This window comes from Hipposideros armiger, unplaced genomic scaffold, assembly GCF_001890085.2.
Source record: "Hipposideros armiger isolate ML-2016 unplaced genomic scaffold, ASM189008v1 scaffold_1286, whole genome shotgun sequence".
Taxonomy (NCBI): domain Eukaryota; kingdom Metazoa; phylum Chordata; class Mammalia; order Chiroptera; family Hipposideridae; genus Hipposideros; species Hipposideros armiger.
In genome coordinates, this window is record NW_017732636.1 from 26,135 (window position 1) to 45,912 (window position 19,778).

Sequence of the window (19,778 nt, forward strand, 5' to 3'; positions counted from 1 at the left end):
GTGTGTGTGTGTGTGTGTGTGTGTGTAAACAACACTTTTATAAGAAAAACAAGGTCTTTAAAATGGCTAGGTAAAAATAAAACATTATCTTGGCCAACTGGACTGCACACCAATCAAGCAGTCTTCACATCAGAAGCTTAAACTCTGGGTTGACAGCATTCTCCCCCAGGACACAGACTTTTCTTCAACCAGGTATCTCTTAAACCACTCATCTCAAGAAGAAAACTCTTTGTGAGGAGCTGGACACACATGTTGGGAATAATGGGCAGCATGCGGGGGCACAGGGCAATGCCTTCCAGTGTCCCAAACCCACGTCACTGCCAGTACTGACTTACAGATAGGAAGCTGTGACTTGGCAAGGGCAAGACTCAGACAGGGCACGGGACGTGGGCATTCATGCCCCAGTCTGTGTGACCATGGAGCCCTGTCCTCCACCCTCAGGCTCCCCAGCACCAGCCACAGAGCGCTGTGCAGGACAGGCCCGTCTCACTGGCTTCCCCAGTCTCCCCTGCATCCCGAGCCTCTGCCTCTGGGCATGGGAGGTTTTACAGAGGCCAGGCTGACCCTGTGGGGGGCCAACTGCAGAGCTGCTGGGGAGGCCCCCAGAACTCTGTACTAGGGGGATCAGTCCAAGGACTCTACTAGGCTGGGATTCAAGGTCCCCACACACGGGGAAAGGGGCTACCCAGCCATGAACACTGATGTGGGGACCCTGTCATCCCTTCCTCTTTGTACAACTGTAACCCCAGGGCCAATTCAGGCCCCTCACACAGAGGAGGGGACCCCACAGTGAGTGCTAAGCAGCAGGACAGCAGGCACCCAGGTTTCTGTGCATCATCCCTGGGGAAGGACCAGGGCTTCTATAGTCGTGCATCCCAGAAGCCCCACAGCTGGGGTCCAGGTCCCTGATAGGACACAGGGTGCTGTGTGCCAGTTGTGAGGGACAATGGGATCTGGGTGCCTGCCACACTCCTGCTTCCAGTGAATGCATAGTCATGGCTGCTGGCCTTGTGCCCTGGTTTGCACAATAGCTGGCAGCCAGAGCAGGGCCCCAGGCCAACATTCAGCAAGACCTCCTGGACCTCTAGGGGTTGGAGGCCAAGAACCTGTCAGGGTGAGAGGACACCCAGAATGGCCAATCACCATGGACTCTGTGGACAGGCCAGAGGATGGTGTCCTGGGCACGAGGTCACCCACAATTGAGCAGGTTCCCTTGAAGGAGGTGGTAGTGGCTTGAATGGTACCCCCACCCCTCAAAATATACCTATACACTCTAATCTCCAGAACCTGTGAATGTGACCCCATTTGGGAAAAGTGTATTTGCAGATGTAGGTAAGGATCTTGACCTGAGGTCTTCCTGAATTCTCCAGTGGGCCCTACATCCACTGACAGGTATGTTTATAAGAGGGAGGCAGAGAGAAGCGGAGGAGGCCAAGACTGGAGGACAGCAGCCATAAGCCAAGGACCACTTGGAACCACCCAAAGCTAGGACAGCATGCTTTCTGCCTCAGTCTTCAGAGTGTCACCCTGCCAACACCATGATTGCAGACTTCTGGCCTCCAGAGCTGAGAGAATCCATTTCTGTTATTTTAAGCCACCCAGTTGGTAGTAATTTGTTACAGCAGCCACCGGAAACTAAGGCAGAGAATGTTCCAGACCCTCGATAGGATGGTTTGGTTGAGAGGGGCCTCCTGGTCCCTGGTGATGTGGTCAGGTGCCTTGACAGAGGGTCAAGGAAGACTGGGTGGTCCCAGAAGAAAAACCAGCCCCCACCTGGAAGGAAGGGACCCTGAACTCACAAGAGACAGGGGCCGAGGAGTACTTGTTAGCCCTGTGCACAAGGCATTTCCAGAACTGCTGCCAGACACCCCATGCCCATGAGTGGCTCCTCTGTTCATCTGCTGGGACAAAAACCTGCTTCCCAGCACCAGACACAGCAGGTGGAAGCCTCTGACCATGGCTGCATCTCTGTCCCCGCCACCCTGCTGTCACACTACCTACCTGTACCTGGGTGACCTTCCAGCCATTGACCTGGGATTGGAGGCTAAGCATGGCAAGGGACCCCGAGGGCATGTACCAACCCTGCACTGCACCTGTCCCAGGTGTTCTGACAGTGCACCCTGAGCATTCGCCTCCCATATGCTCTGCACCCTGAGCATTCACCCAGTCTTTCTAAGTATCCCCAGGGCTGCTGGTGGATGGGAATGGGACACAGAGCAGCCAGCTTTAGGCAGAAAGAGGGGGCTGAGAAGTTAACTTATCCCAGGCTGAGTCCTAGAGAACCACATGGCAACAGCAGACAGGAAAGTGGCAAGTGAGGCTGAATGCCCTCAGAGCTTGGACCCAGCCCAGTGAGGCTGATAACAGGGGGTTGGTGGAGGTCAACATAGGCAGCTTTGTGGCGTGGAGGATGGACTCCAGCCACCTCTCTGCATCACAGACCAACCTTCACCCCCCACTGACAGTCCCCGCGGACAGAACCTAGCTTGTCTGACCTATTTTACAGTATGACACACAGTAGGACAATAGTGCCCTAAGTGCCAGAACAACTCTCTTCTGTGCCTGTCCTCCCTATGGTGTCTCCATCCGCATGCGTCCGGCCCTAAAGGACGAGCAAGCTTCAGCACTCGCAGGACAGCGACTGTCAGGGTCGGGGGACACAGCGGAGCCAAACGGGGCGCTCACTGGGAATGACTGAGAGAAGCGCAGGCAAGAAAGGAACAAGGGGAAAATTAAAAGAAAGTGACATGAAGAACATCAAACACGGAACGGCGTAAGAGCTTGAGGGAGGGAGGCAGCGGCTTCTTCAGCCTCTTCGAGGAGGGGACATTGGGACTGAGGAGGAGCCGCCGGGTCTGGAGACAAGGGAATGACAAGTGCAAAGGCTGGGAGACGAGACCAGAAGCAGCAGGGAGGCCAGTGTCAGCCATAGGAGAAAATGGTCTTGATTCTGAGAGTCGCGACGATGGGTCCTGGGCCTGGTGCCTCCCATCGTGGGCCTCATCTCCAAACTCAGAACGCGGGACACCGGAGCCAGAACCAGAGGACACACACGCCAGGAACTGAAGGCCCGGCGTGCTGTGGCCAGCCGGGCCCCTGAGCATGAGGACCGGAAGTGTGTAGGTCAGGCCTCAACGCCAGGCCTCGAGTGCGGGGGTGGGGAGGGAATGGGAGTAGTGGCCGCGCCTCGCGCCTCGCAGGCTGGGGTCGCGTGTACGCGCAGAATGTCACTTACTCGCCGAGGGCGGCCGCACAGGTCCTGGTCCCCGCCCCGCAAGCCTCGCAGAGCCTTTCTCGCTGTTTCTCCCTGCCGCAGGGCGACTGACTTGGTGCCGCCTCAAGGGTAGGCGGGAGCCCTCGCCGGGACTGCTGGGACACGTAGTCCCGCCGCTCTCCAAAATCCTGGTTGTCATGGCAACTGAGGCAGGCTACACCCAATAAATGAGACACAAATTTATGTCGTCGTCAAGGAGACGGCTTCCACGCGGGCAAGTCCCGCCCACGCGTCCCTGGCAAACCGGGTGATTGGCCACTACGATGATTGATAGCCCTTGTTTCCAGTCAGACTTCTGGGAGACCCGGACCCGGAAACGATCGGCAATTCTCAGCCTCACTGGGGTGGAAAAAACCTGGGGGGCTTTGAAATGTCCCAGTGAGCGTGCTACTTGTCACACCGCTGGGAGTGGAGCTCGAGCATCTGGATGTCAGAGCTCCACTGTTGATTCTAATATTTGCAGCCCCGTTTGAGAACCACAGCCTCCCAGCCCTAAAGGTATGCTAACCCCACTTGCTCACCTGGGTAAAATAAGCTGGTCAGACTTCCCACCCACTTATGTTACCCTCATCTTGTGCCCATCTATTTCTTGGCCCCTGCCCCACATAGACACATCGAGTTTTGTTAGCCGGTTTAGCTCAGCAACCCAGTGTGTGATGCCCCCAACTGCTCCCATTGTATGTCTCAGTGGCGCTGGGACTGCCCAGCTCCCTGTCTTGATTGAACGCCCTGTCTTGGGGTGTGTCTCCCTGTCCAAGGACAAAGTAAGGGCTTGGTGTGGAGCTCTAAGTGGACTTGCCATGCTCAATGAGGTTGGAGGGAGTGGTGGCTGAAGGGCATTTGGAAGGCTGCTTGCCCATGTGCCTACCCTGGTGGCTAACAAAGGCCTTGCCACAGTTACCACAGAGAATGAATGCAATCGCTGGCTCTCTGTGTGGGTGTGCCAGTGTGTGAGTAGGTTCCACCACTGGCTGAAGGTCCAGTGCATTACCTGGGGCTTCTCACTGCTGGGTCCTCTGGTGCACGACAAGGCTCACCAAAGTTAGGGCTTCTCATGCCTGTGTGTGCCCTGCTGCTGGAGGAGCACTGAGCTCTTCCCAAAGGACTTCCATCTCTGGGTGCATATAAGAGGTCTCTCCCTGGAGTGAATTATCTGGTGCTGCCGCAGGGCCACCCACCACACAAAAACCTTATTCTGTCCAGGCAGGCATGAGGTTGCTTGCACTCAAGGAGTTTGGAGGTCCAATTGAAGGTGCGCACTGGTGTGAGGGACTTGACTGGGTGGGGGCTGGCTGCAGGGTCTGTGGAAAGTCTACATACCCTCCCCACTTTTATTGAAGTTCACTAAGTGGATCCTTCTCCCTCCCCAAGGCTAATGCTGGGAGAAGCAACAGAAAAGCACTCCACTACACTCACTGGTCACACACAGGGGGCTTCAGAAGCGAAACCCTTGGTCACACAGGGCACTGGAGAGGAAGTGGGGCTCCCACATGAGGAATCCAGCTCCTTCAAATTGTCAAGTACCTGGATTTGAGCTCATGCCAAGGCCACAGCCCTGGGAGCCTGTGCCCTGGGGAAGTTGTCCTGCTGCCTGCTGTCCCTCCACACAGCTCCCCCTCCTGAGAGGGCGTTTCCCAGCTCTGTCCTCTGTGGAGGGTGCTCAGTTCCACCTCAGGCCTCTCCTGATGGCCCAGGGCAGCTCAATGGGAATCAGCCTAGGTACTCTTCCATGCTAAGCGTCCTGGGCTGCTGGAACTTCCAACCTGAGAATGGCCTCCAACTCAGGGAACTGGTTGCAGGATCCAGACAAGCTGAGTAGAAATGGAGAGGCTAGTAGTTTCCTGGAGGGGAAAAGATACCAGGAGCTATGAAAGCAAACCCCAACAGCTGTGGCATTCTGGATGGCTTGGCCAAATTTGGTCAAGAGTTTTGAAAGCTATAAAAAGGGCAGAGACATAAAGGAATTTCAACAGGAACTGAAGGCAGCCAGCTAGCTCAGTGGGTGAGGTGGTCAGGGGGTGACCTCCTTACCTCTCCAGACTTGGTTCCTCTCCTCCCTTCCACTTTCTATCACCTGTCCTGGAGTGGAGGAGGGGGTGAGGACAAAGTCCCGCACTTGACCAAGTCTGGCTGCATGGTTTCAGCCTGGGATGCATGGTTTTCCTGTCTAGGCCTCAGTTTCCCCACCTGTAAAGTGGGGAAACATGGGCAACCATCTCATGGGGAGGTTGTGAACTCTAGCTCTTTCCAGGTGGCCCCAAATCTGCATTTGTAGCCCAGCAGTGGCTCTGGGCAGTAAAATTTTCTGATTCCTGTAGACCTGAAGTCTTCCTCTCTTTGAACCCTCATTTCCCATATGTAAAATGGACAGGAAGCTGCCGTTTTTCTAGACTTGGAGTGAGGACAAAATGAATCAATCTGTTTAATAATCTTGGCACAGGGTTGGGTGGTGCCTAAAAGGCACTCAGAAAATTGTAGCTGCTTTTAGCTAATTTATTAAATTGTTGTCCATTCAGCAGACATTTATGGAACGCTACTGTGTGCCAGGCTCCAGATACTGCCTCACCCATCTCCAGCTTTTGGAGCTACCCCAGCTGATGCTCTAGTGAGTATAGAGCTTTGTCCAAATCCTGATCTCCACACACTGGGCCCAGAGAGCGGCCTGAGACCAGAGGCTCAGACGCAACAGGTGGCCCAGGCCGATCACCCCCTCCAAACTGCGGCCCATCCCGGGCCAGCCAGAGTCCGCCCCCCTTCCTCCGATCCGGAACCAACAAACCAACTCAGCCCGAACCTGAAGCGCAGGGGTCGGCCGCCCGCGCCACAGCGGCGCCCCGAGTGGGCTGCTGTGGGCGCCCGGAGGACTTCCGTCTTACTGGTTCTCCAGGCAGGCACGGTGCCCAGGGTCCCTTCCTCCTCTCCCCGCCAAAGAGACCTCCAGAGGAGGTCAGGAAGCTGACTTCCTCTCGTCTCCTTTCGGGCCCGAAGGAACCGGTAGGAAGGGCCCCTAAGAGCCAGCTCGGAGATTTGAGGGAAATGTAGTTCCGCCTGGAGGCCAATGCAATGGAGAACAGGACAGTAAAGGAATATGCGAACTGGTCAAGGCTTGAACCAGCACCATGGTTACCGTGGCGACCGCCAAGCCTACCCCTATTAGAGAAAGGGTGGAGACATCTGCTTCGGAGTAAAGCTGGAGGCTTCCGGCAACTCGCGATAGCCTTGGAGACGCCTCACGTCATCCCGCCTTCCAATTACTTGAATGCTGGTGATTGGTCATTCCCGGGGCGGGCAGGACTTCCGGCCTAGGTCCACGCTGTCTGCACGTCCAATGTGCAAGAGTGAGGAATGCCTGAGTGCCCCACAAATGTTTGGGCTTTGGCCTTAGGTACACACACACACTACAAATCCCGATCGCCTTGTCCTCCCGGCTCCGTTACCTATAACTTCCTAAATTCCCGTTTCTGGTTACGTCAAATTCGGATGCCTGGTTCTTCCCCAATATTAGTCTCTAGTCGTTCTCCAATTCCTGCCTCTGGGTCTTCCCAAATCCAAGTCCCTGCTTCTCCAGTTAAGGCCTTAGATTCCCCCTCCTAAAGTCTAGATCCCCGTTGTCCCCCAGTTTGTGCCTTGTACCCCCAAATCGCAGCCATCACAAATCTGTGAGACTGTTGTAAATTCATATCCCTTCAAAGCACGGTGGGTCACCTTGTGACGCCTATAATGATGTCCTTTATCAAGTGACAACCAGTGAGTGGCCAGGCCACAAGCTCCAAACTGGCCTTGTCTGATTCTGTCCTAATTTCCATGCTTAAGGGGGAAACAGGTTTAGTGGGGTGGGTCCCTCTCAGCTTTTGAAAAGGCAGGAGCCCATCTGGATCCTGCTCAGTGTGAGGGTGAATGGTGCCACTGCCTTTGCCCAGCCTCCGTGCTTTCCCCAGTCAGCACCTCCCCAGGGGCAGCCCCCAGGACAAGGCAGGGCCCTCAAGGATCAGAGAGGGTCCCTCCATGACCAGTGAGGAACCCAATTAGCTCCTGTATCCCCACAAGGCCCAGTGGGAGGCCCTAGGCTGCTGCTCTGCACATACCAGGGTGGAGAGCAGAGTTAAGAGCCATACGTGACAAGGGCTGGGGCCTTGGCCTCCCAGAGCAGCTCCTGTGCTCCTGCTAGAGCCTGGGTTCTAACCCCCAACCCAGGCCAGCTTCAGGGCCTGTGTCCTCCTGAGCTGTTACTGTTAGGTCTCTGAATGTTAGAGACCTGGACTTAGTGTTAGGTATCTGAATGTTAGGTCTCAGGGACCTTGACTTACAGACAGAGCCATGTCTGCAAGGAAACAAAATGTTTGTTGGCCTGCACCTGCAGACAGAGTCAAACTTGCAATAAAAGAAAACGCCACAAAATAGCTACTGGCTTACAGGCAGTCAACGCTTTCTGTTCAAACAATGCTACCCTGTCATCGCCCCTATATAACCCTCCTCACACCCTCCCTGGGAGTTGCAAGTCTCCTTTAGACGTGTAGCCCAGGCTGTAGCCATCTTTGCTCAGCAGGATAGACTCTCTTAATAAAATACTTTCTTAAACTTTAACAGGAACACGCACATTCCTTATATTCCTGTTAATAATTGTTAGGGGTCACCAGGGGCACGGGAGGGAGGCAACACCCCTCACCCCACTGATAAAGCTGCCAGACATCCTCTGGGGTAAAAATAACAAGCACCCAACCACAGGTTTCCTGATACAGAAAGTAGCAGAACTGTAAAGGTCCATAGAAAATTTCTGCAGAAGTGCCCGTTCTGCAATCATAACTGCTCATGTATGTTTGCAACTACTTCCTTTATTGCTTACCCTATAAAAACCCCCACAAACTCCTGCAGGCGGCTGATGCATTTTAGGCTCAGCCCTGACAGGCAAATAAAGTTGCTTGGTTTGGACATGTGCCTCAGACTTTTAACTCCTCGGCGAACCTTTCAATAATGATAGTCCAAGGGTACCCAGACTCTGGTCTGAGATGCTCCTGGAATTGGGGTAGGGCTGGTGCAAACTTTTACAGTCGGTTAACAATGTGGCTGAGCACCTGCTATGTGTATGCCCAGGGGTGGGCAAGTGGGGTCCGTGGGGACAAATGGAGGCCTTCCTGAGTCCATTTGCAGGGCCCCTTGGTGCCTGGCACCCCTTTGGAGGTTCAGGTGGCACCGGGAGGTGGGGAGCCCCATAGTCCACCAGATACTGCCTCATGCCATCCTGCCGGCCAGCATGAGTGTGCAGCCATTGTGGTAGCTGCCTCTGAGAAGCCCACCAGGGTCCACGTTCCAGCTCAGCTCGTGTCTAGGTTTAGAAAGGGCCAAACAGGCGGGGTGTGTGCGCCTCCGCAGGGCTGGCATGTGCTCTCCATTCTGGCCTCTGGGGTCAATGGGGATGGCTACAGAGTGGGCAGGGCAGAGTGTGGGCTGTCCCGCAGGCCACCTGCTGGGCACAGCCCTAGGTCCCTCGTCCAGCGATCCTCCCCGACTCCGCCCACATGCGATGAACGGGGTCAAGGAGACGATGGAGGGAACTCGACATGGGTTAAGAGAGGGCTCAAGCCAGAAAATGTTCCTTCTCCGAGGTTCAGGCCCGCTGCAGCCCCGAGCACGTTAATGTGGGAGAGGGAGGACCCATGAGTGGCGCTCACACGAGCACGTGGGAACTGGAACCAATGGAGAGCAGTCGTGACCACCGGAACTCCACCGCCCAAAGCTGCGGTGCGCGCGTGTCTGAGAAGCTGTCGCTACCGGACCAACGACTGAGGAGGCGCCAAACCCGCTCGAAACCTGCGGCAGGTGGAACGTGAAGTCAGTGACCGAACAAAGCGGCGAACCCGAGCCGGACTTCTGTCCTCATTAGACATGGCGACTCTGGCCTCATGGAGACCTCCGTGCTTGTGCTGGGGTCCCCAAGTCCGGACAAATACTGGACGTCAGACTTCCGCCAGGCACGCTGATGGGGACGCTTTTGCAAATGCTCATGCGCTCTGCATTTACGTATTCCGTCTGGCGCAGAGGACGCTCTTACATTCTTGTTCCGGATTGGTCCATAAATACAATGGTCCTTCTGTGCGTGTAGCTTCTCTGACCCGGAAGTTTTCGCTCGCGTTAAAAGCGTAGGCCGGCGGTCGCCGGCCTCTTCCTGTCTGTCCCAGGGCGACGCGTGGTGCACGCCGAGCGATAGAGACTACCCGGCTGCTCGCTGAGGTGAAGTCGCCGTGGGGTCGGGGGTCTGAGGGACGATCCAGAATCTTATAGGGAGCTATGGGTGGGCCCCGAAGCCCGGGGTTTCCTTTGTGGCGCCTCACCTCTTCTCGGGAAAACGCGCCGAGGAAACAGGCAGAGGCGCAGGGCGTTTCCTTTTGCCTCGTTGCTGGTGCCCCTCTGCCTCCGTAGCTCTGCCTGAAGCGGGGTTCCGGATTGTGGGTTTGCCTTCTACATTGAGATAGGAAGTTTGCGTTATTCTGAGATGCACGATGCACTCTCGGCCTGTGCACTGTTTTCTCCTGAGTAACAGCCCGTAGTGTCTCCTTGATATCAGCCACGCACTGCATTTTTCGCCTTGATTATGTGTAGAGTTCGTGCAATGATCTTTGATGGCTGGTAACGCTTTTATTTTACCAATGAAGAAGATGAGTCCAAAGCAGTTAGTCGACTCCCTTCAGCGGCGCAGAGCTCGTTAATGACATGGCCGGGATTTGAACTCCAGCGGAATGCCCTGTAAGGGCACTGGCATCACCTGTCCAGCTGTGGTCCATGCAACAGCTGTTGACGCGCTGCCTGCCAGTTCTTGGCCCCAGGGGTCCTGGGGAAGAGACAGATGCATCTTGCCGAAAGCTGAGTGATTTCTGTAGGGCTCAAAAAGGTGGACCCAGAATTTCACAGCTTTCTTGGTGCCTCATAACATCCGAATTCACAGGATATGGACAGGTTTCGAAGTCAATGGTGGGTGTGCCTGAGCTCTGACAATTTCTGTTCCTAGGATGACAGAGTGGGAGACTGCTGCACCTGCAGTAGCAGAAACCCCTGACATCAAGCTCTTCGGGAAGTGGAGCACTGATGATGTGCAGATCAATGACATATCCCTGCAGGTGAGGAGGGATGTGGTGGTTGTACTTCTCCCCTGAGGGTTGGGGCACTTGAAACTTGTAGCTGCCTTACTAAGTCAGGAGTTGAAGACATGACAGGTAAAAGGGTGATTCCTGGACCACCACGTCCGTTTTTCCTTATGTCCTGTTCAGAGGTTGCTTACAGTTTTGTCACAAGATGGTCTTCTTGTGACATAGGTTGTTTTTTGTTTTATAGTAAAATACACATAAAATCACCATTTTTATCACTTTCAAGTGTAAGGGTCCAACATCATTCTTTTGCACCTAAAATCCAGTTACCCCAGCACCATTTAGTTATGTTTTTGTTTCGAGCTTTTACACTTGGCTTTATTAGGATTTTGTGGCCCCTTCATAAAACAAAAATTATATTTTGTGACTGCATTAGTACAAAGATGAGTAAAATTTAAGGTTGGCTTATATTCATTTTTGTCCCTTTTTCGTTTTAGAAGGAATTAAAACATTCATTGCCTCTCAGACCAGGAAGACAGAACCCTGGGACTGTCATTAGTAACAGCCCTGTTTTTCACTCTGAATGTCTTGTAAATATTCATGGGTTTATTGGGGGTTCTGCAAACTTAAAGTAAATGTTTTTGTCATTGTGAGTCATATGTACTCTGTCATATATGTGTTTGCTTCCTGGTTTTCTCTTTTTGTACAACCCTTTACAAATTTAAAAACTTTTTCACTTTACTCTGGTACTCTCTTAGGAGCTGGAGAAGCAGAAGTCAGTGGTACCAGCGTTCCTCCTGTTTTGAAAGTTGTGCAGGGCTCTACTGTGGGACAGGACAGTTGGTGCTTGCATTTTTTCCTGCATGAAAACACGCGTAGCTTACTTGCCTATTTGCGCAGGTGGTTCTCTAGCGTAGACAACAGTCATTCCGGTATCAGAATCTCATGTCCTTTTCCTGTTGTTGGTTGTCTTTGTAGAAGAATGTGGCTTGTGTATGTCCTCATGTGTAAATGATAGGATAACCTTGGGTATGTTTCATAGAAGAATGTCCTCTAAACATACACATAGTTCCTCTTATTCACCCCCTAACACCACCGTTTTGGTGTTTTCCAGACATTTTCTTAGGAAATGCATATATGTGTAGGAAGGATTGTGTGATTTTTTTAAAAAACAGTGTTTATCTGGAGTGATTCACCCCCCCCCTTCTTTATGGGACATTTGGCAATGTTGATAACATTTTGGGTCAAAACTGAGGGGTGTTCCTGGCATACTGGGTGCTGCTAAATATTCTGCAGTGCACAGGACAGCCCATCTGCGTGTACACACCCCTCTTCCCCCAGCGATCTAAGACGGGTCAGCCAACTGCGGCTTGTGAGCTACAAGCAGCTCTTTGGGTACGGTCCGTCTCAAAAGTTTGCCGATCCCTGGAAGAGCCAATCCCATCCCTCACAACAATTTAAAAATTATTCAAGAGCCATAAATATATTTTTACATAATCACCATTATGTGAATAATATCCTTTAAAAGTTTTATAAATGAAGCTATGATAGTTTTATTTTCATTTCCAATTTTACACAGAGTCTGCGGCTCACAAGCCACAGTTTGTCGACTCCTGGTGGCTCTTCCATCTCAAAAGTTTGCTGACCCCGGATCTAAGACATCCATTGTGCAGAGTTCGAGGAACACTTAAAACTAGTCATGGGCTGTATTCCCAGTAGCTCTCGAGCCCACACCCTCCCATTAAAAAGGAAGTACTGTTTTTAGTGATTTAGTAGAGTCACTTGTTTAGGTCTTATTTTTTCATGACAGCAGAGGCTCACAACCAAGCCCACACAGGTGGGTGGGGACTGCCCTGAGTGGGTGCTCCTGACCACAGTCCACTCTCCCTGTTACCCCAGGATTACATCGCGGTGAAGGAGAAATATGCCAAGTACCTGCCCCACAGTGCAGGACGCTATGCAGCCAAGCGCTTCCGCAAGGCGCAGTGCCCCATTGTGGAGCGCCTCACCAACTCCATGATGATGCATGGCCGTAATAATGGCAAGAAGCTCATGACTGTGCGCATCGTCAAGCATGCCTTTGAGATCATTCACCTGCTCACCGGTGAGGTAGGGCCTGAATCCTGTGGGGCTGAGCGCCCTAGTGCACCCTAAAGCCAGCAGCCACCCCACAACGCATGCTAGGCTCCTCCAGGTCATAAGGCTAAAGACCTGGGGGTATGTGGGCCGGCTGTGAGGCTTATGGCCATCCTGTCTCCTAGAACCCCCTGCAGGTCCTGGTGAATGCCATCATCAACAGTGGCCCCCGAGAGGACTCCACCCGCATTGGGCGAGCCGGAACAGTGAGGCGACAGGCTGTGGATGTGTCCCCTCTGCGCCGTGTGAATCAGGTGGGCCTGGGGCTTTTGGCACTTGTGGCTGGGCAGGAACAGCAATCAGGCCTTGGTGGAGTCCTGCCCAGAGCAGAGCTGGCAAGTGGGAAGGCTTATCCCTGTCTACATGTTTTACCTGGAGTGTCATTTCCTCGGGGAAGCCTTCCTGGATTCCCACCCATGCAGGGCAGATCTTAGCTCTGAGCCTTTTCCTGGGTCACATTGGCTGAAGTACAGTTTCATTCGGGTATATATCTTTACACACACACACACACACACACATACACACATACACACACACCATTTCCCCCTTAACACTTCTTGGGTGTTTCTAGGAACATGGGTGTTTTATCTTCACCATCACCCCCAAGGAATTTAATAGCAGTCAAATTATCCAGTGTTTCCTCAGTGTCACATTTATGCAGCTGTCCCCAGCATACCCTTTGCAGCTGTTTGTTTTCAGTCAAGGGTCCAGACCAAGAGCACTATCATGGCAGCTCTCAAGTCTGTCATTGGGGACCCAACCTCAGCCTCTGTGTCTACACTTATTTTTGAGGGCTCCCACTGTGTCTTGTCTCACTGGGCAACAGCATGGTAGCCAGCGTTTGTTGAGAGCCCTGCCTGGTTTGGGGATATCCCATGCCCCAGGCTTAGCTGACCGTTGTACTCCCTAGGCCATCTGGCTGCTGTGCACAGGTGCCCGGGAGGCTGCCTTCCGGAACATCAAGACCATCGCCGAGTGCCTGGCAGATGAGCTCATTAATGCGGCCAAGGTGGGTGAGGACATGGTGGGAAGTTGGGGTGGGGAGGGGGTTCCCTCCCAACACCCAGAGCTGACTATGTCCCTCCTTGCAGGGCTCTTCCAACTCCTACGCTATCAAGAAGAAAGATGAGCTGGAGCGTGTGGCCAAGTCCAACCGTTGATTGCCTGGCTGTGGCCCCAATAAACCTGTTTGCCCTTTGGGGCAGCGCCACCCGCCTGTGTCACTGTCTGTCCTTGAGGGGCTCTGGGAGCTGGGGGTCAGAGCAAAATGGCCCTGGTATCGTAGAGCTGCTCACATTCCTGGCATGTCTTTTGACCTGTGGGGACCTGGATTCCCCAGGGAAGCACAACTGACTCAACCATGGCACCCTGTGGTGCAGGCCTAGCCACCTAGAGTGTTCCAGCAGGTGTTGGAAATGAGAGGGGTGGGACCATTCTGCCAGAGATGTCGCTGTGGCCTGGGGTGGGGCTTGGAGGGTGCCCATGAGGTTTGGGTGGCAGTCTACCATCTTGAGAAGCCTGTTACCTGGAAGCCAAGACCTGGGGTGTAGGCCATGACTGGTTCCTGCCCCTTTGCTGGCTGGCAAGGGCCAACCCTGTCCAGTCCACGGTGGGTCTGCCCACCCTCCATTCACAAGACTCCTTAAGTCCCACCCACCCTTGTTACTGGACAGTTTGGCCAGGGGCTCAAGGCTACCTCCCCAGCCATTTTGTGTGGTTCTGGCAACAGCCTAGCCGCCTCCCTCCCCCACCAGGTTCTTCAGTAGCTACCCAGGTGGAGAGGTATTGAATGAGGGGGTTCCTCACCTGAGGGACCTGTGCAGTCTCAACCTATGCTGTCATCAAACCACCCCCAACATCCGCCTTGGTGTTCATCCTGGTGGGCAGGACAAGCAGTCAGACCAGTCTACCAGGAACCTGGGATCTGAAGGGAGTGGCCCCACCACAGGCACCCTCCCACAGGGAGGGGCACTTAGTGTCCAGCTGCCAGTAGGCCATGTATTGGGGTCAGAACTGGTAGACATCCCAGCCAGAGGGAGGAGAAACCCACAGGTAAGAGCCCAGTGGCCAGCTGGGGTATGTCATTGGTGGGGAGCCTCTGATCCCTGTTAGGGCTTCCTTTCTTGGTTTGCTGGGCACCTGAGACACCCAGTGCCCTGCAGGGTCTCTGTGCTTCTGGGAGTCCCTATCTTTGCCTCCTCCCCATGTCTGCCCAGAGTCCTACCTGGAGCTGCTCAGTTCCTCTCAGCGCCCCCCTTCTCTGGGGCCTCCCAAATCTAGCTCGTCTGTGGTGCCTCCAGGGCCCCTCCCTGTCCACAATCCCCTCAGAGCCCCTGTCTTCCCATCTGTATGCTCTCCCCCACCCCCCTTAGCCCAAGTCTAATCCTGTCTCTACACCCCACCTTGGACACCCTCCACAACTACCTCATCCAGTCTCTGCTCCTCCTAGGCACTGCTGTGTTGGGTAATCCCCTCCAGAGTCCAATCCCCTGACCCTCCCCAGATCCCCCTGCATCCTTTTGACACCTCTATCCCAGCCTGACCACCTCTCCTGGCAGGTCCAGTCCGGATGCCCTGCCCTCGGCCGCCCTGGCTCCGTCACCCCCGTACCCCTCAGGGCGTGGGCCCCAGTTCCCTGGGCTCGCTCTCTGCCTCCCGCTCCCCCAGCAGGGGGACAGACGAGGATGAGGACGAGGAGGAGGGGGACGGCAGCCCGGGCTCGGGCCCCATTCTGCCCCCCGCGTCTCCCGTGGAGTGCCTCATCTGTGTGTCGCCCTTTGATGGCGTGTTCAAGCTTCCTAAGCGCCTGGACTGCGGCCACGTCTTCTGCCTCGAGTGCCTGGCTCGCCTGTCTCTGGCCACGGCGGGCGGCGGTGACGCGGTGGCCTGCCCGGTGTGCCGCGCGCCCACACGCCTAGCCTCGCGCGGGGGACTGCCCGCACTGCCCACGCAACCCAGCCTACTGCCCCCTGACGCACGCGCGCCGCCAGCACGCCAGGGCTCTGTGCGCTTCGACCGGCGCCGTGGGCTGCTCTATCTGCGCCCACCGACCACACCCGGGCCGCGCAAGGCCCGCAACGTGCGCCCTCCAGCCCCACCGCCGCTGCGCCTCGGCCGGCCTCTGTCGCGCCGTCTGACACTGGACAGCCCGACCTGGGCCTTCAACGCAGCAGTGGCATTGGCCGTGCTGGTGGCCGCGGGCCTTGTTGTCTCTGGCGTCTACATCTTCTTCCTCATCCCGCATGCCACCTCCTCTGGCCCTGCGCGGCCCCAGCTCGTGGCGCTCGCCCCAGCGCCCGGCTTCTCCTGGTTCCCGCCTCAGCCTATGCCTGGGACACCCTGGACCCCTGCCTGGACGCCGCGCCCCATAGACCGTGACCTGGACGCCGCCCTGCCAGGGGCTGCGGAGGACGCACTGGAGCCCAAGGGGAGTCCCGAGGACCCAGCGGAGGCCGAGGGGATGCTGGACAGGCCCTCGGACGGCATGTGGGGGACAGAGGGTGGTCCGCTCTGGGCCTCACGGGCACGGGGCAGGAGAAGGGTGTGGGGGCCACAGTAAACGCATCCGTGTTGCAGGCCCTGTCTCCAGGCCTGTGGACTTCTGCATCGTGCTGGTGAGGTCCTGCCAGGACCACTAGCCACTATCCCCTGAGGCTTACTTAGCAGGGCACATGGCAGGCATGCATTTCTCCATAAGGAAGCCTGGCGGGATCATTGCTATGGGACAAGGACCCTCTAATGGAGGCAACTCCTATCAATTCCACAGGGACCCGCTGGAACACCCCAATCCCAATCTCTGGGGGCATCCAGCTGAGAGAGCCCTGACCCCATCATTGTAAAAGTTTTGCCGGGAGATACTCCTAAATCTGGTTTCCATTAGGGTCCAGTGGGAGTCTCCTGGTCCTCATCCCTCATGAGGAGGGCCTGCTAGGGGCAACCCAGCCCTGACCCTCACAAGGGTCCTGAGTGCACCCCCAGGCATTATCAGGGCCCTGGGGGGAGCATCCTCAGCGGCACCAGGGGCTGAAGGCTCTGAAAATCCCTGCAGGTGGCTGTGGGCCCCCATCCTTAGAGGGCAAAGCTGCTGCTCCTTTTATTCCCGAGCCAACTCCCCTGACTGGGCCATTGTGAAGCCCTCAGGCCGTGGAATTTGTTTTCTACTCTGCTGCCCACAGGCTGGACCCGGATGGGATTCAGTTGTCTCCATGCTGGTACTGGGTTGCCACCCTACACATCTGGCTGGGGTTTGGGCTTGGAGTGGCATTGGTGGCCTATCCAGAACTGGGGAGGGACAGGTAGGGTCTGAGCCTCAAAGACTGGCTCCCACCTTGTTGCTGAGTACCAACTTGCGATGGGAACCTTGACTTCCCCTATGGGTCCTGGCTTCTAGGATCCTCCTGATATACTGTGGGGCAGCTGTGGTCACCAAGGCTCAGAGGCCAAGGTTGTCCTCTGGGTCGACAGTGTCATGTGATTTGGGGAGTTGCTCCTGGACATCGCTGGCCTGCCCAAAGGGTCCTGGACCCTCTTTCTAGCTGCTATAGCCCCTACCACTCCCATATCCACTCACTGATCTCTCAGGGCCAATTACTATACCTCCTCTCCAGGGCTCCCTCAGCCTTTCATGGCATCCCTGTTGTGCCCCCAGGTGAAGCCTCAGCCCTCTCTGTGGACAGCAGCCTCCAGGGAGGGCCGCTCTTGGGTTCCTGCCCTCTTCTTCTCAGAAGCCTTACTGGGTTAGTCACAGCAGAGTAGATGGCAGCCACCCTCTGCACAAATTGAACATGAATCATCTCCCCTGCTCCCAGCCATGGGCCTCCCCCATCCTGCCTTGCTTCACCCAGGGTGAAGTGAGGGGATGCTGTGCAGCCAGTGGGAATTGGCATTTTCCAATGTGGTTTCTATGTGGCTGGAGGGTCCTGTTTGCTTTATTTACATGTGTGTCCTTCTGTGCCTGGCATACAGTGTGTGCCAAATAATTTTCAGGGGAGTGACAGCATTGCAGGTGACCAGAAGGCAGCCTGGGAATGCCTGTAGGCACCCTGGGTTCACCCGGCTGCCAGCCACCCTGACTTAGGCAGTCAGTGGAGTGCCTTCTGATACCAGCTGCTGCTTCCAGGTGGGAAACCTGGCAGGAACAGCAGGGAGTCTGAGGGAGTGTCTTCCCAGACCAGTTCTCATCCCACACCCATGTGCCGATGTCACCCATAGCCCAGCCCCACAGGGAGGGGACCCGATCAGGCAGGTGCAGGTTTGGCGACATGTATTGGGTTTCTCTGTCTACTGCAATAAATTTCCACCAACTCAGTTCTTTAGAAAGACACAGTTCTGCAGGTAAGTCTTGTGACCAGTCTCAGTGGGCTGAAACCCTTCAGGGCTCATTCCTTCTGGAGGCTCTAGTGGAAAATAGGTCTCTTAGCTTCTCCAGCTTCTAAGGCTGCATTCCTTGGCTTCCTCCTCCATCTTCAAAGCAGCAGCATAGCATCTTCAAATCTCTCTCCCATCTTCCTGCCTCTACCTCCCTCTTTCACTTATAAAGACACTGGGATGACACTGAGCCCTCCCAGATAACCCAGGATAATCACCCCAGCTCAACAGCGTTAACTTAATCATAGCTGCAAAGTCAATCTTGCCATACAAGGTAACAAGACTCAGATTCCAGGGATTAGGATCTGGGTATCTTTGGGGTCCATTATTCACTTTACATAGGGTCTCCAATATCTCCCTCCTCATCCCTTCCCTCCTGCACCCCAAGCTGAAGAGTGGTGAGGGGAGCGCAAAAGACCTGGCAGGGATGAGCCCAGCCAGGGGGGTCAGAGAGAAGCCCTTGGCTGGTGGTGCACAGAAGGAGAAAATACTCTGCCTAAGGATGTTCAGGGAAGGCTGCCTGGAGGAAGAGACCTCAGAGCTATATCTTCAAGGATACTCAGGGGAAATGCCAGCTGGCATTGACTCAGGGGGACCTGGAGCAGTGAGGTGGTGGCTGAGGGCAGTGGGCAGGTCTGGCCCCTTCCTCCCTGTCCTAACCAGCTTCCTCCTGGGGGCTACAAGTAAGCTTGGCTTCTCCACCCTCCCAGCTGGGAGCTGGAGGCCTCAGTTTCTCCTCCTGTAAAATGAGGCCAATGACAGAGCCCAGGGGTCACTGAGCATCCCTTTCTGATTAATATCTCGATGCCTGCCTGCCCACTACCCAGGAACAAAGCGGCTGTCCGACACCACCCTGGGGCCAGGATCATGGGGAACTCCTCTCCATCCTTGCTTATCATCCTCTGTGGCCACCTGGAGCAGTGCCCTCCAAGCTCCTCCCCCTGCCTACTCCATCCCTACTGGACTCCCCATTCCAGGTCCTGTGAACACCCAGAGAGTGGGTCAGCTTCAGTGCCTGGCATGGTGCCAGAGAGGACTGTACCCACCAGCCTTTGGTTCTCTCTTCTGTAAAACAGGCAACAATAAACACTCTACTTGCAGAGAACTCATTAATCCACAACTATTTATTGAGCACCTGCTGTGTATCAAGGGTACATGGGGACCTCATGTGACAAATGATGTCCAGAGGGTTGAGCAGAGGAGCCTCCATCTTGGCCACACTGCCTCCCCCATCGTGCTCTTGCGGCCCCAATTCCCCAAACCTTTCCTGGGTCCTCCCATAGGTCTCCTCACATTGTCCCCAGAGGGCACACCCGTTCCTGGCCATCAGGGCATCCTCTTGTGTTTAGGCCCAGGGAACAAGGCCACGTGGGGCCCTCGCTGGACCCTGGGAGCGGTAGTTAACAGATGGGGAAACTGAGGCTGACAGGCTGGGCAGGGCGTGGATTCGAAAGGGGACCAGAGAGCTTTCTGCAAAACACCTTCTTGCAACTCCACACCCTGGTTCGACCTGGCAACTCGGTTTTGCTTCCCCCACTAATCCACCCGGCCCCGCAGGTGCAGTTCTCTCCTTCGCCTTAGCTCTCTACTCCTTGCTAACACCCGAGGCGGAGGCGAAGGCTGAGGCAGACGAGATGGGGAAAGAGAGGTTGGCAAGCAGCAGGGACCAATCTGAGGCCACATTGCGGGCCAGGGCTTGACTTGTTGCTATAGCAACTTGGCTCGCTTTCGGCTTTCAACCCGCATGGTTGGCACCCCTCCGCAGAGCCTGATGGGAGGAGCAAGGAAGATGCGTCAGAACTGACGGACAATTCTTCTCTCTCTCATACTTTCAGCTAGTTGCAAAATGTAACACAGAGGCAGAGGGGTCAGAGCTTAGAGGGTCAGGGTGACCCCAGTTTGTACCTGGGTTCCCAGGTGGC

General features: G+C 55.2%; 3 protein-coding genes across 3 annotated transcripts in view; 2 read left to right on the forward strand and 1 right to left on the reverse strand.

Annotated features, from left to right (window-relative positions):
- ZNF837 (zinc finger protein 837) overlaps positions 1–9,338 on the reverse strand; it is a 15,094-nt gene extending 5,756 nt beyond the window's left edge. Inside the window, 3 exon segments of the mRNA XM_019633323.1 lie at positions 3,236–3,428; positions 4,799–5,115; positions 6,069–9,338. Of these exon segments, the coding sequence (XP_019488868.1) occupies positions 3,236–3,413 (178 nt within the window). The 5' untranslated portion in view covers positions 3,414–3,428; positions 4,799–5,115; positions 6,069–9,338.
- Positions 9,339–9,414: 76 nt separating this feature from the next.
- On the forward strand, positions 9,415–13,701 carry RPS5 (ribosomal protein S5). The gene is made up of 6 exons (XM_019633330.1): positions 9,415–9,502; positions 10,278–10,386; positions 12,253–12,462; positions 12,615–12,743; positions 13,400–13,498; positions 13,581–13,701. Exons 2-6 carry the CDS (start codon positions 10,279–10,281, stop codon positions 13,647–13,649), a joined length of 615 nt encoding a protein of 204 aa, XP_019488875.1. The 5' UTR covers positions 9,415–9,502; position 10,278; the 3' UTR covers positions 13,650–13,701.
- A 1,357-nt stretch (positions 13,702–15,058) lies between these two features.
- On the forward strand, positions 15,059–18,959 carry RNF225 (ring finger protein 225). Its single transcript, XM_019633329.1, has one exon. It carries the CDS (start codon positions 15,059–15,061, stop codon positions 16,046–16,048), a length of 990 nt encoding a protein of 329 aa, XP_019488874.1. The 3' UTR covers positions 16,049–18,959.
- The last annotated feature ends 819 nt before the right edge of the window (positions 18,960–19,778 follow it).

Excerpts from the sequence above, each read along its gene's own strand:
- RPS5 (XM_019633330.1), top strand. The coding sequence starts at position 10,279 with ATGACAGAGTGGGAGACTGCTGCACCTGCAGTAGCAGAAACCCCTGAC. Across the intron at positions 12,463-12,614 it reads TTCACCTGCTCACCGGTGAG|AACCCCCTGCAGGTCCTGGT; the intron begins GTAGGGCCTGAA and ends CCTGTCTCCTAG. Across the intron at positions 13,499-13,580 it reads AGCTCATTAATGCGGCCAAG|GGCTCTTCCAACTCCTACGC; the intron begins GTGGGTGAGGAC and ends CCCTCCTTGCAG.
- RNF225 (XM_019633329.1), top strand. The coding sequence starts at position 15,059 with ATGCCCTGCCCTCGGCCGCCCTGGCTCCGTCACCCCCGTACCCCTCAG.